The sequence below is a fragment of the Patagioenas fasciata genome, chromosome 1, assembly GCF_037038585.1.
Source record: "Patagioenas fasciata isolate bPatFas1 chromosome 1, bPatFas1.hap1, whole genome shotgun sequence".
NCBI classification, from domain to species: Eukaryota; Metazoa; Chordata; class Aves; order Columbiformes; family Columbidae; genus Patagioenas; species Patagioenas fasciata.
Window position 1 is genome coordinate 85158042 of NC_092520.1, and position 17016 is coordinate 85175057.

Sequence of the window (17016 nt, forward strand, 5' to 3'; positions counted from 1 at the left end):
TTCCTAAAGTGATGAAATTCCTGAGTTTGGAGGGATTTGTGGGTGTTTTGTTCTGTACTGGGAGGTTGTTGGGTGAGGTTAGTTGTTTGTTGGTCTTTAAAGGCAGAAGTTAAGAGGAAGTCAGTTTAAAAATAAATTATACAAAGCTAAATTCTGTTCTTGTTTATACCTTGGCAACTCCGCTCACTTCAGCACAAGGTTAAAAAACAAGTCAGTTTGGCCATAGCTCCTTAAACTTTCTTCTTTGCACATGTTTATAAATAGGCATGAAACATGCCTCTACTTAGCTGTAAATTACTGGTCCCTGAGCCTTGGGAGAAACAGACGGGGAAGAAGATAATTCCTACCAGGAAAACTCAGATCCACCCCTAGCCCCAGAACTTCTCCTTCAGGGAAGACAAAATGTGTAAAAAGAAAATGGGAAATTTATTCCGTATTGTTCTTCCTTAGCCACCAATGTCTGTGTGCGGGGAGAAGGGTCCATGGCACTTTGCAGATACAAAGGCAGCCTCTCAGTTGTGAGAGGCTGGTAGTTTCATTAAATAGAATACAGATGGAGGTGGCCAGAGAGAGAGGCAGCACAGGAGGAAGAAGGGCTGATTAGTACATTGGCAGGTTTCTAATCGGTTTCATATTTTATTCTTCTACATGTCAAAGTGTGAATGTAGCTATTTTATGTTCAGTTTGTAGAGGTAACTAAAGCCTTTCAAGTACAGCGGAAAGGTGGAGCATCTTGTATTAAACTGTTGGCCAAGAATGTATTTAGAGATAGCGTGGGTTTCCAGAAGGTGCTACAGGGCATATTTATAACAAATAGGCTTAGCTGGCAGCCATCCATCCATTTCCTTTTCTCTCCAGGGGTTTCATAAACAGGAGCTCTGAAGTTGGGAGTAATCCGACATCATTCTGATTCAGAATTTCTTCTGAATGTATTTGTGATAAGTTCAGGAGGATAATGTTCACTGACAATAGATTCATTCCTTCATGGGGCTGTCTATGACTTTCCTTTGAACTAACATATATGTGCTGAGAAACTTACCTAAATGTATTTGTCCCAGTAATTCTCCGTATACTTAGGTAGAAGGATCGGAGAAAGAAAAAAAAGCAAGCTTTGTATATGCTAGTTGTGGTTCTCGATTCTACCAGGTGAATAGAGGAACCAGTACATAAAAGTTCAAGTACATTATTTTAAAGTTGCTGACCTTCTTAAAATCCAGAAATACCGGATTTGGTAAGAGCCTGGGTTTAATTCATGTCTCAGATTGGCTTGACTTAATCCATCTGATGAGCTGGCATGATTCTTCGCTCTGGCCTCTGCCTACAGCCTACCCATCAGCTGGCCCAGGGCTGCCTCCTGCGCAGCTGCTGCCCCGCAACTGCCTGTCACCTGGGATTTTTTGGTGTGCTCATTGGTAATTGGTTTTCCTTACCCCAATCATCCTTCAATTCAACTCTCCTGTGAGAGAAACACCATAGAAACCAACTTTTCTGTTTAATGTTTTGCCACAAATTCTTTCCTGTGTCGATGTAGAAGTTTTTTGGTAGACTACTCCTCTACTTTTCCAAGCAATATAGCCTTCCCTCCCTGGAAACCAATAAATGGCTTGTTTGGCGAGATCCAGGCTGGATCTAGCAAGGCAAAGGGCAACAGTCTTTGGTTTGCTGTTGTGTTTGTTGTTTGGTTTTTTTTTTTTCCCAAATGTTCTGTCAGTAGCTCTGTAATCACCATTTCTATTCAGTTCTGCTTCATCCCAGATCAGCAAGTTTTGAAATACACTGGGTTTTGTTGACAGAACGCTAAAATGCAGCCCTCTGCACTTTCAGATGGCTTTAAAGGCACATTTGACCCTGAAATTAAAGGGAGCTGGAAAGACATTAGCCCCTTATGTTTCCATTATTTTCTCTGTTGACAAGCAAACTCTTAAAAAAAAAAAAGAGAAAATGTAATGCTCTTTTCAAACCAGTTACATGTGGTTCTGGCCTAAGGCAGCTTTTCTAGCTACTGAACATCAGTTGACTGTGTTTGTGCATCGGCATCTGCTGTGGTGCCCAGCTGGTTGGTGTTGCTTGCTTGGACAGTCTAAGCAAGCTCTACCACAACACCCTGGAGAGGCAGAAGGTGCCCTACATCTGTTGTTTCATCACACAGTGGCTGCACTGAGCTTTCAGCCTCCCATGGGATGGATCGTTGGGGCTGGAAAGGACCAGCTGATCCAACCTTCAGCTCAATGCAGGGCCAACATCAGACTGGGATGCTCCATGATTTTCCAAGTCAGGCTTCATCCCCCAAGGATGGAGATCCCACCATGTCTCTGGGCACCTGCTCCAGTGCTGAACCACTCTCCCTTTGAACATTTTTTTCCTTGTCAGTTTTTTTTAGTCAAAATTTTCCTTGCTGCTCCTTGTGATTGTTGCCTCTGATCTTTTGCTGTGTGCCTCTGTGGAGAATGCGTTCCCCATTAGATACCTGACAACACCATTTAGGGCTCCCCAACCCATAAATCCTCTCCTCTCTAGGCTGAACAAACCTTCAATATCTCTTTGTACATCGAGCTGCTGAGAGAAAACCTCAAATTGTTGACAAAATCTTGTCAGTTCTACTGAAATAGGTGCATGCCAAACTAGTTGCAAGGAAAGGATTGTGTGCCAGGCTATGTCTTGGCAAGTCAACACACATTTATTTGCCATGGGTACTACTCAACTGCATAAGCACATTTTGTGTTGGCAAAAAGCCTTTCCTGAGCCATGTTAGAAGGTGTAGCACACACAGAGCCTAAAAACTGGTAGTATCATTCTGTTGGGGGAAAAAAATCACTCCAATACTTGGACAAGTCCCCTGATTTTGGTATACCTATCTGACCCTGGCACTCAGAAAATCTGGCACCATGTACTGTTTTATCACAACTGCCTCAGGCTTATAGGAAGGCTTTAGTCTAGTTCTCATGGATGTTCCTATCTCTGCTAAGCAAAACTATGCCTAGGCTAGGATTACTTTCAGTTGTCAGCCTGAAAAGCCATTTTCTGTATAAAACAGCTAACTGCCAGCTCTTTTTTTTTTTTCAGCAATGTGTGACACAGATGGTCTTTAAATGTAAAACTGCACAGTCAGGGAGTTACTGCATAGCAGGAGAGACCGGACTTTCTTCCCTCAGTAAGTAGATTTCATGCCCACACAGACCTAGAGAGCAGAGATACCCCCAAATCTCTCCCCTCATACAGGAGAAGGAATCTGTACCTCACTGCATTTCAGTGTGAAGAGATCTTTGGTATCTGTCTCACTTAAAGGAAAGAATCAGTATAACATGATAATTTGTGTGTTTGCATTCATGAATGGTGTCTTTTTTCCTGTGCACGATAAGCAATGGTAAACTCTTTCATGGAGACTGGAAAGTTTACTTGGAGTTTGCACCGAGTGGTTTAAAAAGAAGCTCAGCAATATTGTGCATTATATAACCCCCTCCCCACGTGCCTTGTAAGGCCCTTAAAACTATTAGAGCTCCACCAACCTGCACCCCTTTCCAGGAATTGTCTTATTTAAGCATAAGTGCTTCCCCAGAATGGATACTGGTGGTGGTGAATAGTGGTCCATGCAAACACACTGTCACCGCTGCTTTGTGTGGCCAGGCCAAGGCTAAGATGAGAGAAAGGGACGTGGAATCAATGACATCTTTTTTACTCATGGCAAATCCACATCTGTGTTGATGTTGTCGGTGCAAGGCAGTGTTCACATTTTCAACCTACTGCCCTTCTGGTTGAGAAGTCATATATTAACTAAGTTAGCAGTTCTGCCAGGAAATAACAAAGATACCATGCATTTCACCAGTGCTTTTCATCAGATCATTGCTACTTACTTTACAAACAGAATTAAGGAAGCCTCACAACATCCCTGTGAGGTAGGTGAAAATTCTTACACACATTTTACAGGTGGAGAAAACAGGCACTGAGAGGTAAAGTGGTTATCACAGCAAGTCAGAAGCAGAGCTGGAAATAAATCTAAGATTATTATCCTAGGTCCACTGCTCTAGACACTAGAAAACACCAACTCCCACATGCTATTGTAAGCTAAGACACTACCTTTCTCTTCTACTTTCACCTCCTTTGGTGATTTTGACACTTGCATCTTATGCTCCTTGCAGAGAGCCATGTGATCCATTAGTAATTTATTTGCACAGGGAGCCAACGGGGAACACACACCTTTAAATGATCCAGGCATGGCTCTAAAAGTCCAGTGACTTCCCCCTTCCCAAGAAAATATTTTTTGCTGTTCTTTACATATATATGTTTTGCTTAATTATTTTTCAAGGAGAATCATATACTGAATCTACAACTCTGAGGCTGTCATGCAACTTCACTAGGAATTTCTTGAATAAGTTATTAAATTTCTGTCATTGAGAGGGAATGACACTCATTTATATGCTATCACATCCAGATATAGGAATAATCCTTTGCTCATCTGTAGGGCCTTCCATCCAAGGACCTCCCATTCTATTACTAACACAATATATCGAACCTCACATCATCTTTGTGAGGTAGGAAATGATTCTCAGTCGTACAAGAAGGAAGAATGACTTGCTGACAGTCCCGCAGTGATTTCATTGCAGAAATGAGGCTGAATGCCAGAAGACCAGACTGTTAAGTTCCCTGCCCAGTTCACTGAGAAATGCTGTCTTGATGCTGTGGCTCGTACTTGGTGGCTACAGATTTGTTAGCAGCCTGACAGGATACTTGAAAAAAAATCAACAAGCAGTTGACTGGATGCAGGAGGAAGACGCTGGCTTGTTTCATTGTGCTGTCGTGACCTGGAGGATAAAATAAGCTTTCCTGTGGCAGCTGGGGAAGAACTACAGAGTGTCCATTGAGTACGCTGTCTATGGTGCATTTTACTGAGGCACTCCAGTGAAAAAGAATGACATACTCAACATCTGATGATTAGAGACTGGACCACCTGACAGCCACATTGTGAACTATATGCCTCTGCTGAATAAGTGCTCGTCTTTTAGTCCAGTGATCTAATGAAAAAATGCATGTCAGCAGTGAGGAACAGGGATGATTATTAAAATACCTGGTAGGTAAAAGGACTTGTCAAATAATTAGAAGTAAACAGGGGTTGGAGTGATTCTTCTAGTCCAGTACATTAGTATTTGGAAGCGTCAGATGCTCTGAAGAAGGTGGAAGATACTTCATACTGAACCATTACAGGGTTTTAGTTTTTATCTACAGGAAAGTGTGTTTCCAACCCCTTTCGACAAGTGGGCTGATTTATGCTTAGAACAGTTAAAACTCTCATATCTTTCTGTGAAGAAAATAAAAAGTAATAGACTCCATCTAGCACAAATGTAGTTATTTTGCTGTATGTCTAAATCTTTGCCCTTGCTTGAATTCATGTATTTTTAATTGAGCACAGTGGACTCTTTTCCTGCAGAAAAACATTCTCTTTCCTCAGATGTCTTTCATTTGTGTTAACTGTTCTCCTGTTTCTGTATGAAGAGAGTAGATAAATGGTAGCCTCCAGATTCTCTCTCTTCATGTCCCTTCGCGTATGTTGCTTTGTCATATTCCTTCCCAAAACTGAGGAGGTAACTTTCAGTCTTCCTTCACAAGGAAGGACAAGCTAATAGCTTTTGTCCAGGGATCAAAGACTTTGACCTCAGGCTGCAAACCTTAGGAAAATACACAGGCCCAAAAGGAGCAAAAGGATTAATAGTGTAAAAAAAAAAAAAAGAAAAAAGTGGCACCGCTGTGGTGCTGAAGAATCCCAATGCACCCTACAAACTTTCTACATATGTACAGCTTACTTCACTCAGCAGCGAAGTCCAGCCACCTTTGTGTTTGTACAGGGCAGCACCATAACGAGGCAGTGGAACTCCACCGAGCAGGCTAGACCAGCGAGTGACAGAAGTGACTGTACTGGTGGCTGCTTGGGCTGGGACATGGGGCAACAGGACTGGAGGTGTGAGCCCAAGCCTACCCAGAGCTCTCTCAGCAACCTGGTTTGACATCAATGGGCTTGGAGTCAGCCCTGCTACAATGGGAGAGCACAGGGGGTCTTTTCTAGCTAATGGCAGGATGAGTTTTATGCATTATGCCAAAGACCTTTTTTTCCCTGACCGGGATTAGAGCCTGCCCTGGGAACAATAGGATGGGCTGCAGCCTGGCAGAAGGAATTTGCTGAGCTGGCAGGGTCTGAGGTTTGCAGAGCAGAGCAGATGGGAGTGCATACCTGCACTTTTCTAGAATGAGGCTCAGTTTTAGGGGGGCACAGCTGTTAACCTGAAGCTTTTGAATGCATTGCTGCACTGTCTCTGCCTAAAGGTGCTGCTGTAGTCCTAAAATTAGATATTTAAACATTTGCAAGCACATGCTTTCTACCTTTTGTAACAAAAAAGATTTCGCTGAGGCTCTGAGAGTTTTGTACAGACCTGTTGGCACAGAAGGTATAATTCATCTTTTGAAAGGCCTCATTTCACTTGAGACTTTGGCATTTAACAGAAAAGTAGACCACTGGATGGCTCCCATCTGTCAAGTTAAAAACAAAGGTTGCCAAAAGACTAGTATCATATCAAACTTCAAACTTGAACAACCAGTTTTGTATTTTGAGGTTTAAATAGTCACATAGTTACCCAGACCCCTGGTTTAGGTTCACAGGTGTTTTCAGGACCCTGTACCTGAGATTTGCTGAGTGCCTGTAAGACTGGGAGCTCCAGGGACTGAGCACATGTCAGGATCATGCCCTGAAGTCATGTATTTGTGGGCTGTATCTGTTTACCCCTTTCACAGAAGCCTTCTCACACTTGCCTTGATAAATCAAGTTTCAGATCTTTAAGTCACAAGCCTACAAGTAAAAAATATCATTTGAATTTACTCTTTTCAGTTCTCTGAAATAGGCTGGGGGCTGGATGACCCCCTTGGGAACAAATAATCCATCTGTGAGTATCTGCTAGATCCTAGTACAGAGCTATTGTTAACTTTGTCCACTGTTGATGTCACTTGAAGAGCAGAAATATTTTTGACAAAGGGAAAATATTTTCACCTAACTCAGATTTGCATTCACAGAGAAATTGGGGACATTTTGGCCTTTATTTTCCGAAAATAGAGGGAAAATAGTGCTTACTATCTTAGTGTGGTGATGCTGAGCACAGAATTCACTTTGTGAATTTAATAACTGCAATTCCATGCCAACAGCAAAGGGGAGTTCTGCTCAGCATGCCATGGGTGGAAATAGAAGAAGAAATACTAGATGTAGTTGTTGATCAGTCTTCCCCATCACTGGCTGAAGAGACAGATCTTCCCCATGTTCCTAGAGAAATGTGGAACACAAAGCTTCCAGTAAATACATTCACAGTGGTGACGTTTGGGTTTCACTGCCACGTTAGATTTTGAAAGACATCAGTTATGTGTACAGTGTAGCTATTACTGTAAAGAGTGAGCTGGCATGTGGAAACAGGGAAAATGTTCCTTTTGAAACAGACATACAGGGCAAATAAGGCACAGCTACCATGATAGTACCTTTCCAGTTGAGAATCTCAAGAGGAAATAATATTCAAATGAGCGGTTTAGCACTTTGCTTAAAAATAGCTTTTGATTCTTTCTCCAACTCTCCTTTTCTCTTCAACCTTTTTCCTTTTCATGTGCTCCCTATATTCTGCACCTTCATACAGTCAAATCATCTGACCTGGCCCGGCTGCTGGCTTTACTTAGCCTGCTGAGGGGTCTCATATCAGTGGCCAGTTCAGCAGGTGCTGAAGGCCCTTCCACTTCATCGCTCACCACCTCCTCCGCTGCTTTCTTCACCCCTGGCTCTTCTTGAGGTCCTGGCTGCTCCTCTTCTAGTTCCTCCTCCTCCTCTGCTCTTACCTTCTCCTCTTCTGGTTCTCTTGCTTGTGCATACGATGGTAACCTCTCATTGAACGCCCTGGAGAGATCTTCCAAAGGTCCCATCCCAATCTTCTCCTCAAACTCATTGAAGGCTGATGGAAGGGGACTGGGCTCAACCCCTACTTCTGTGAGAGGGAAATAGTGGGGCACTGGCTTCTCTTCTTCCAGCAGCTTGTAGCCTTTGGCCTTGGGGATGGAAGGGACTGTGATGGCGGGGAGGGGCTTCTCGGGGACCTCCCCAAGCTGTTCCTCCACTGATCTTCTCAGAGCCCTCCGGATCCTTTTCACAATCAAGTAAGTGATCTCCACCAGGTTGAGGAATAGGGACACAGAAGCCACCACCAGCATGAACATAATGAAGATGGTCTTCTCTGTGGGCCTGGAGACAAAACAATCCACAAGATTGGGACAGGGCCAGCGCCCGCAGCGGTAAAGGGGGAGAATTCGGAAGCCGTACAGGAAGTACTGGCCTACTATGAATCCCACCTCAAAGAGGGTTTTGAAAATTATGTGGAATATGTAGGTTCTCAGGAGGGTACCCTCCAGGCGAAACTTCTTGACCCCATCAGGGTTGTTGCCTTTGTTTTGATTTGGAGCCAGAGGCAGCTTCTCTTCATCCACCTCAGCTTGCTGACGCCTCTCAGCTTCCTCCCTCTCTCTCCTCTTCTCCTCCATGCGGACATGGTGCACTGCGTGTCCAAAGTACATTAGTGAAGGTGTGGACACAAAAATGATCTGCAGGACCCAGAGCCGGATGTGGGAGATGGGGAAGGCCTCATCATAGCAGACATTCTCGCAACCAGGTTGCTGGGTGTTGCACACAAAGTCTGACTGTTCGTCTCCCCACACAAGCTCGGCAGCTGTTCCCAGGATCAGGATGCGGAAAATGAAGAGCACTGTGAGCCAAACTCTTCCGATGACAGTGGACTGCTCGTTCACCTGCTCTAAAATGTTCCCCAAGAAACTCCAGTCACCCATTTCTTACTGTCTAAGGAAAGAAAAGAGAAAGAGAATGACCACAAATTATGCTAAATTTAAAAGATTTCAGGTTTTCCCACTGATGCTTGTTGTTGATTTCAACTAGTAAGTATTTCCCTGACATGCTTTGAGAACAGAAAGAAGATTGCTTGCTTGCTTATTTGCCTGATCACAATGGTTTATGAGCAGAAGCAAGGCTGGGAAGCCGGAGCAAACCGCTTGCTAAATTCTTTATTCCCTAGCTCTAAATGGGCAATTACTTTTCAGCTGGGGAGTATTATATATTTAACTCCTTTCCATGTAAGATTCTTCTGTGGTGCCTTGTAGGCTCCATTGCATGAATCTGCTTAGATTTTGTACACGTACAAGCACTTCACCAGCAGCACAGTAAAACAAATTTATCAGCATACAGCTGCAGTAGTTAGAAAAGAAAGTGAAGCTTTCAATCACTCAAGCTCTTCTGCACCAGAATCACACATGGGTCAAAAAGATTCCAAATTAGTCCCCATTGTGCACCTACACAAACCTGAGTTCTCTCTAGGTTGCATGTATTAATTCTACTTTAGAAATCACTCTGTTAGGTAAGAATAGCAATTAAAACACAATTACTATGTTAGTAATACTGTATAAGCTTAATAACTACCATATATACTAGTTTTGCTGTATAGTGTGCGTTATATACAATATAATTATGTAGTGTTAGTGGAGCTATTCTTTGTATCCTCTTCTGAAGGCAGTTGCCACACTGACATTAGAGCTAACCTGGATAAAAAACACAAAGGTCTATAACTCAGACCTAAAATACTGCATTCTCTCTCTAAGAAAGTAGTCCATTTTCAAGTAATCCAAGTCAAACATTACATCTGCCATTATTTTTGCATGACAAGAAATTATTCCTGGGCCAGGACTTCATCCTGCATATCCTAAACTTCCCACTCTATAATTTTAGGCAGTGAAAAAAATCTGTGAATGAGGAAAATAAAGAGGAAACTTGTTTGGAATGGGTTGATTTAACACATCACAGCAGTCCAAAGGCTCTGAGGAATGCAAAATATTACAGTGATCCAGAAAGACCAACTTATGGACCATGATAAATGAAATAGAGAACATTATTCATAAAATAGCTGTTCAGAGGGATCTAGAAAGTTCATCTCTTAGATGCTACCTACATCCATAGTTTCCTAAATGGAAACACACATAGACCAGTGCTGGGGGGAAAAAAAAAAAAAAGTACAGTCAATAGGATGGAAATCTGAGTATCTAAACTTCCCTCCTTCTTCACATACCACTGGGATATATTTGTAATGCCATATGTTACAACACGCCAACGCACACCAGTCTCTTTCAACTACTGTGTACACATATTCACACACAGACAAACACACAAAATATTGACAGTTCTATGGCTCTGGGGAATTTCACAAATTTTCAGCTGAGAAAAATCCTTCTGACATCATTTTTCTAGAACAAGAGGGATTCATTTTCCTTGCCTTGAAACCTTGTAAATTTTAAGCCCAGACACCCATGTTAGGAAACGAAGAAGAGAAAACAGTCCTTCAGCTTGCACAAACACCTTGCATGCATAAGCAGGAAACATATAATTTAATCACTGAAGAAAATTGCTACTTTCCCAGTCATTAAAGTTGTGTAAAAGAGCACGTTAATGTCAGCACTTACATTAACAAGTCTAGCAGAAGATTATGCTGTTTACATACATTATCTAAACTGATTTAAACATTCTCTTTCTGCAAATTCACAGAGCAAAGTATACCCAACAGCTCCTAATCATGTGCAACTCTGTAAAAAACGTGACTACATACAATGTAAACTTCATTGTCCCCCAGACATAGCAGTTACATCCATCTCTTTCTTTCTTTGTGAGTCACACTGATATCCAGTTACCATTTGAGCATTTCCACTGCAGCAAGCAAGAGCAACATTCTAGATGTGATAAACCTTATCATACGGAAAACCCACTGTACAAGAGAAGGAAAAATGTTTCCTAACTCTGTCAAATGTCTCGCTTGCAGCTTGCTACATTTGGCTAAACTCTTCCTGAGATCACTTCCGAACTAGTCACGTTTTTTAAAAGCCTGCCATGCCCATCCTCTCTATTTTCTGCTAGTGAAGTGGTTCAAGGTTGCTCAACTGGTTCAACTGCAAGGAACAATTTCAGGTGGACTGAAGATAAGTGGTACAACCAGTTCAAATGTCTAGGATTAGACCTCTAAGCAGTCAGCCCCTCAAGTCTCAAAAGCGGTGCAAGCGGTGAATATAGGCAGTCACCTTGTCCCTTAAACTGCCTGTTGTGAGGAAAAGAGCAGGAGACCACCTAAGCCCACCCAGAGTCAACAGACTCATCTTCTTAACTCACATGGGCTTGTTGCAAACCCCCGCCTTGCGCCTTCCAGACGTTGCAACCTGTGCATACTACCAGTAAAAAGACCATACAGGTTAAGGACATTGAATAAGCAACTTGCCGCTGCGAAAGGTTCCACCGAAGAAATGTGTCCCCCTCCTCTCTTGGCACTCTGCAGGGAAGAGTGAACTTTTGTCTCTCTTCTTCCCTACCCTAAAAGTCCCAATCTTGTCGCACGACTGAGCAGATATGACTGAATTGGCTCTGATGGTGGGTTTTAGTTGCCCTGCAATATTTAAGCTCCGAGCCAGACGGCTTTATGAAGTGAGTGACAGTTAGTGATGTGGGGAACAATGGGGAAAAAAAAATAGAGAAAGAGAGGCAGAGACACAGAGAGGAGAATCCACTGAACATGAAAGAGCGGAGGGGGGAGAGGAACAGGCGACAGGCAGTGAAAACCTAATACATGCATAAATGGGAGTTTGCACAGTTAAGCAGGGACCAGAGCATCTCTGCAATTCTGCCACGGTTCAGCACAGCTCTGTGTATATCCCCACTCACTAGTCTCTAGGTGTTGTGGTGTGACAGGTGAAAAGGGAGTGCCAACATATCTCATGGTGGCAGAATTAATTGAATTAATTTGTTACCCTACACCCAGCAGCCAAGTTGTGTTTCTTATTTCCAGCACAGGCATTCACTGAGGTACTGGGCCTGTCGTTGGCATTGTCAGATAGTTTGGGCTGCTCTTTAACATCTTTTATCAGGAAGAAGCGGCAAGCATGGGAAAACTAGATCATTAGTCAATATTAATCAATGCTGAAAAATAACAATTTTACAGCCTCGCATTTCAGTGTCTTAGTTCTGCTTAGTTTTTCTTCCAAATGCATCTGGCAAATGCACATGCACCAAAAATGTCTAAAACAAACTATTCTGTTAAGGACCATAGCCAAATTCCAGCAGCCCAGCAAACAGGAATGTTACCCCAGGCACAATTGCCTTCTCCCAGCCACCTGCAAAAATGCTGGAGACCCTGCAGAAGAGAAAAATCACAGGCTCAGCAATGCATCCACAAACACAACTAGCTGCCCTGTGAGTTTTCGTTACAAGCCAAAGGGTATAACTTTATTTTGAGGTGCAATTTTTGTAGTCTTTCTGTATGAATTGCTCAGAGTGTGCTCTTGGTACTCAGCTCTGAAAAAAGAGGATTACTGGAAGGAAGATCTGCTAAGCAATGATACAGATACCAGCTTCATAAAGTGATGAAGCTGCAAGTAGCTCTTTATGCAGACTGAACATTGAATTTAATTCCCCAGAATGGCACCAGCAGATGCTCTGTCTCTAGAAGAGCTGTCATTTGAATGAGATGTTATCATATGAGTGCCACAAAGTTTTGTATCTTCAAACCAATGGTTTCAGGCCTCTCTTCAGTGTTTCTGGGCATTTGTGCCCATGTAAGTTGAGAGCCTCATTTCAGCAGTTGTCTTCCCAAACATCTTTTATGCTGAGTTGCGTAGCCCCGACGTCCAAAGCACAACTGACGGCAGAGATGATGTTTTTCAAACTGGATTTCAAAAGAGCTAAGGGATAAGTGAGAGATGGAAAATGATGACATTTTGCAAGCAGGACCAGTTTGGAGACACAAAAGAAAAATCAATCTCTATGCATGCAGTTGGAATGAATGTCATATTCTGAACACCTTAATAAATCACTCTCTTAATAGAGAAATAGTAGAAGTCTATATGTGACATTTTTCAGCCTGTGCTACATAAAGCATGGGAATAGTTGTCCTGGAGGGAGGACAAACAGGGAAGACACAAGTCCCAAAAACATGAAGTGAATAAGAACAGGCACAGTTTGATCAACAAGAGGAAAAAATACAGTCAGGAAGAGTAAAGAATACCATTGTTGCTTTGTTTTGCTGTATGCTACTGAGATAAACTAGGATTATTAAATGAGTGACTGGTCACCACTGCTACCCTCATCTGCCTCTGGGAAGCTATAAGTGAGGGAGGACTAAACGATACCATGAACAGCAAACACCTTTAAAGATTGCCTGCAAGCTGCTGCATCACAGAGGCCAGATGGTTCAGATGTTAAACTGCCTTTTCAGACTGAAACCGTCTTTTTGGAAAACTCAGCTCTGGTTGAATGTGCATATCCCTTTCTGGGCCTTGTCTCTCTAATAAAACAAGCCAAAACCCAAATCTGGTATGCAACTACATGGCTGTAGTCCATCTCTAAATTACATCCAGCTACTGTGAGAGACATTTCCCATTAACCTTCTGTCTGCCACTTGCACTATCCAAATATCAAACACTGTGTGGCAAGTTGCAGAACAACTTGCAAGATGCATCTGGTGCTGAAATTATATTCAAGTCACTGATTATTTGGTATATGTTACCTTCATCTGAATTATCAGGATGACTTTGTTTTCACTGGGGTGCAGAACCTTTAATATGGGGCACACTGAGTTCACTGACATTTCTGGCTTGGGGAAAATCATAGAATCATAGAATCATTTTGGTTGGAAGAGGCCCTCAGGATCATCGAGTCCAACCATAACCTAACTCTGGCACTAAACCGTGTCCCTAACAACCTTGTCTAAATGCCTTCTAAACACCTCCAGAGATGGTGACTCCACCCCTTCCCTGGGCAGCCTGTTCCAATGCCTGACAACCCTCTCCATGAAGAATTTTTTCCTAATATCCAATCTAAACCTCCTCTGGTGTAACCTGAGGCCATTTCCTCTTGTCCTATCACTTGCTACTCAGGAGAAGAAACCAACACCCTCCATGCTACAACCTCTTTTCAGGCAGTCACTTCAACTGGATGCCTTTTGAAAGAGCACCACTAAGCTCTCAGCCAGATTCTCCAGCTCACCGGGGCCTTCCTTCCCTGCAGGAGTACAGAAAATGGCCTAACTCAAGATGCAGATGGCCAGTGAGGAATTCCTCTTGTACTGGGGCTACACAGAGAAGCAGTTGTATGAGATGGGGATTGAAGTGGAGAGGGCAGGAGAACAAGAAGGGGACTGGATTCTCTCAGGCAGCAGGGTAATACTGGAAGTCAGAGCTACCTCTGTAACATGAAAGCCATGGCTGTGAAAGAAAGGAGTAGAGACCACAATATCAAAGGTCTAGGAGACTGGACCTCACACACAGCATGCAGCGTTCCCTGAGGAACTGCAACACTGACAGTCCCACACTGATAATGCTCAACACTTCCAACCTGTGTACTTGGTCCGTCATTTACACTCCCATTGGGCAATCTGTAGAAGTGCTGAGTACTTCCATCTCCAAAAAACAGTAATAGAAATAGTAGCAGCTAACATTGTTACTCACAATGCCTTTTTCTTGTCCTTGGGCCTTTTTTTACCTTCAAGGAACCATAGATGTCTCCTGCACTTTTAAAATGTTATTTTCTTTGGAAATAAGTTTGCTTCATTGCTGACTTCTCATCCTTTAGCTGCTTTGAGTCTGGTGGCTGAACTCCTGTTTCTGGCACTGAGCCTGTAAAGTCTCCACTGCAACTCAGCCCTTTGCTCAGAGACTACAAGGTCACTTGGGGAATGTGGGATTTTTCATTCCAAATGGATTTCCAACACAGACATGATGTCAGGACAGGGCAGGGCCATGCTATTGAACAGCTCTGTTCATGCATGATAGCAGATTGTGCAATTATATAGCGCTCAACCCTGGATAATGATACCTCTCCCTCAAACAAAGTTATCTTCTCCTGATCTGCTTAGCTAGAAAGTGGCACATGCTTCCTGTTCTTCTGCTGAACACACAAACCTTTTGCTCATGGCTGAAGCTGAGCACTAGATATATTCAGCCACCCGGCAAGAAGCTGGGAGCTTTACCCAACACTCTGGTTTGCTAGATACTACCCAGCGTAGCCGACACCTGCTTTCTAGTAAGGCGTCTCTTTGTCCACCTGTCAAGGTGAACACCACCCTAGAGCCAAAGCAGTCCATCAGTCTGATCATCAGAGCCAGAGTCTCCCAGATTTCATCTTCTCTCTGCCACCTACTGGTCTCAGAAATCATTTTAATGTAGTTTGCCCTGGGTGAATCTTTAGGCAGAACTTGCCATGTCCCTACAAGACCAGTAAATGTCACTGTCCACATTTTAGGGGCAGAGCTCTGAGATTTTTCCAGGACACTCTTCAGAGCCCTTTGGGCATTGCATGTTATAAATTGCTGGGGAATATATTTTGCTAGGGAACTGCAAAAGAACCATAAAGAGAAGGAGAAAGATATAAAGCATCAAGAAGGAGGGAAATTGGGGAAGTATGTAAGTAACAGAAAGGTTTAGGCAAGAAGACAGGAGAAAATGTGAAGTCAGGGTTGGATTGTGCTGAGCCTCAAGTGGAGGATAAATACTTAGGGGAAATGTGTTTTTAATTTAAGGGATGGAACAAAACTAGACAATGAATAAAGATAAGCAGGGCAAAAGTGGAATGTCTTTCAATATCTATTTAACTTAAATGCAGTTCTTCTCTGAAAATTACTGTTGTAAGAGGACCTAGGGAATTACAGGCCAGTCAGCCTGACTGTGATACCTAGAGAGATACTGGAACCAATTATGAAACAATCAATTTATAAATAGCTAAAGGACAATAAGGTGATAAGAAGCAACCAGCAGGGAATTTTGAAGAACAAATCCTGTCAAACCAGGCTAATTTCCTTCTTCAACTAACAGGTCTCGTAGATGAGGAGGAAATGGTAGATATAAAATACCTTGACTTTAGTAAGCATTTAGAAAACGTCTAGATCACAAGATCCCAGAGCAGCAAGCAAAGTCACCACGCAGAAGCTACAGAGGTTGAAGGACCGTAATCAAGGGTAATTATCAGGGCTTCGCTTTTCCAGCTGGGAGGATCATGTCCCTGAAGTTCTGCCTCCAGAACTGCTCAGTATTTACTTGCATGTTTTGAACAACAGACTAGAGGACAAAACCAAAAGGATGACAGCTGGGCTGGGGGGGGGTGTCAGTCCCTCCTGGAGGCACGGGGGCTGGGGTGATGTGAATTTGAGAGAAACATGAGACTTTGGAGAGCTGGGCCACCCTCTGCAGAGGTGACCGCACCAAGACAGAGTTCTGGAAAGGTGAGTGTACAGACACCGAATGTGCTGGTCCAAACCACATTGTAACTGTTTTGGCAGCAGTACAGCAAAGAACTGAGGTGGGACTGAATAGGAGCCTGTTAAGTGAGGTTCCCGCAGAAAAAAAGACGTATCTTATTCTGAGATGCTTTAAGGGGAGTTTTGTGTATAAGGCAAAGGAAGCAATTATTTTGTGTATTTACTTGATACTGCTGAGCTCTCAGCAGGAACAGTGTGTCCGATTCCAGACACTACATTTTACAGGAGATGCAGAAAAATTGGGGAGAATCCAAAAAAGGACAGCAAAATGATAAGAAATGTGAAAAAACATGATTTATAAGGAATGGATAAAATAAGTGAGTTTGTTTTCTCTAGGAAAAGAACAACAGGAGGAGAGGCATGATAACAGTCTTCCAGCACATAAACATTTGTTATAATGGGTGGAGAAAGTAGGCAGTTGTCCTCTACATTCACCAGAGGTAGAAGAAGAAATTATCAGCTTAATTTGCAATAAAAATGATATAGCTAAACATTAGAAAAACACTTTGCAATGGCAAGAATAGCAAAGCACTGCAACACACTGCTTGGGGAGGCTATAGAATCACAGGAGGTTTTTATGAAGAGGTAAACAAACATCTGTTAAGGATGATCTTACCTCATAAGCAGGAAAGCAATCAGGGAAGAGAAGGAAGCTTTC

The 17016-nt window shown here is 42.8% G+C and overlaps 1 protein-coding gene across 18 annotated transcripts in view; it reads right to left on the reverse strand.

Moving 5' to 3' along the window:
• Positions 1 to 3657: 3657 nt before the first annotated feature.
• The window catches only part of GJA8 (gap junction protein alpha 8), a 46749-nt gene continuing 33390 nt past the window's right edge, over positions 3658 to 17016 (reverse strand). For 16 of the 18 annotated variants that reach the window (XM_065862734.2, XM_065862739.2, XM_065862735.2 and 13 more), the window contains one exon: positions 3658 to 8863. In XM_065862734.2, the coding sequence (XP_065718806.1) occupies positions 7651 to 8853 (1203 nt within the window). In that variant the 5' untranslated portion in view covers positions 8854 to 8863 and the 3' untranslated portion in view covers positions 3658 to 7650. Of the gene's footprint in view, positions 8864 to 11333; positions 12243 to 17016 lie in introns of all 18 variants that reach the window. The other 2 variants (XM_071809911.1, XM_071809914.1) reach the window with 2 other exon arrangements.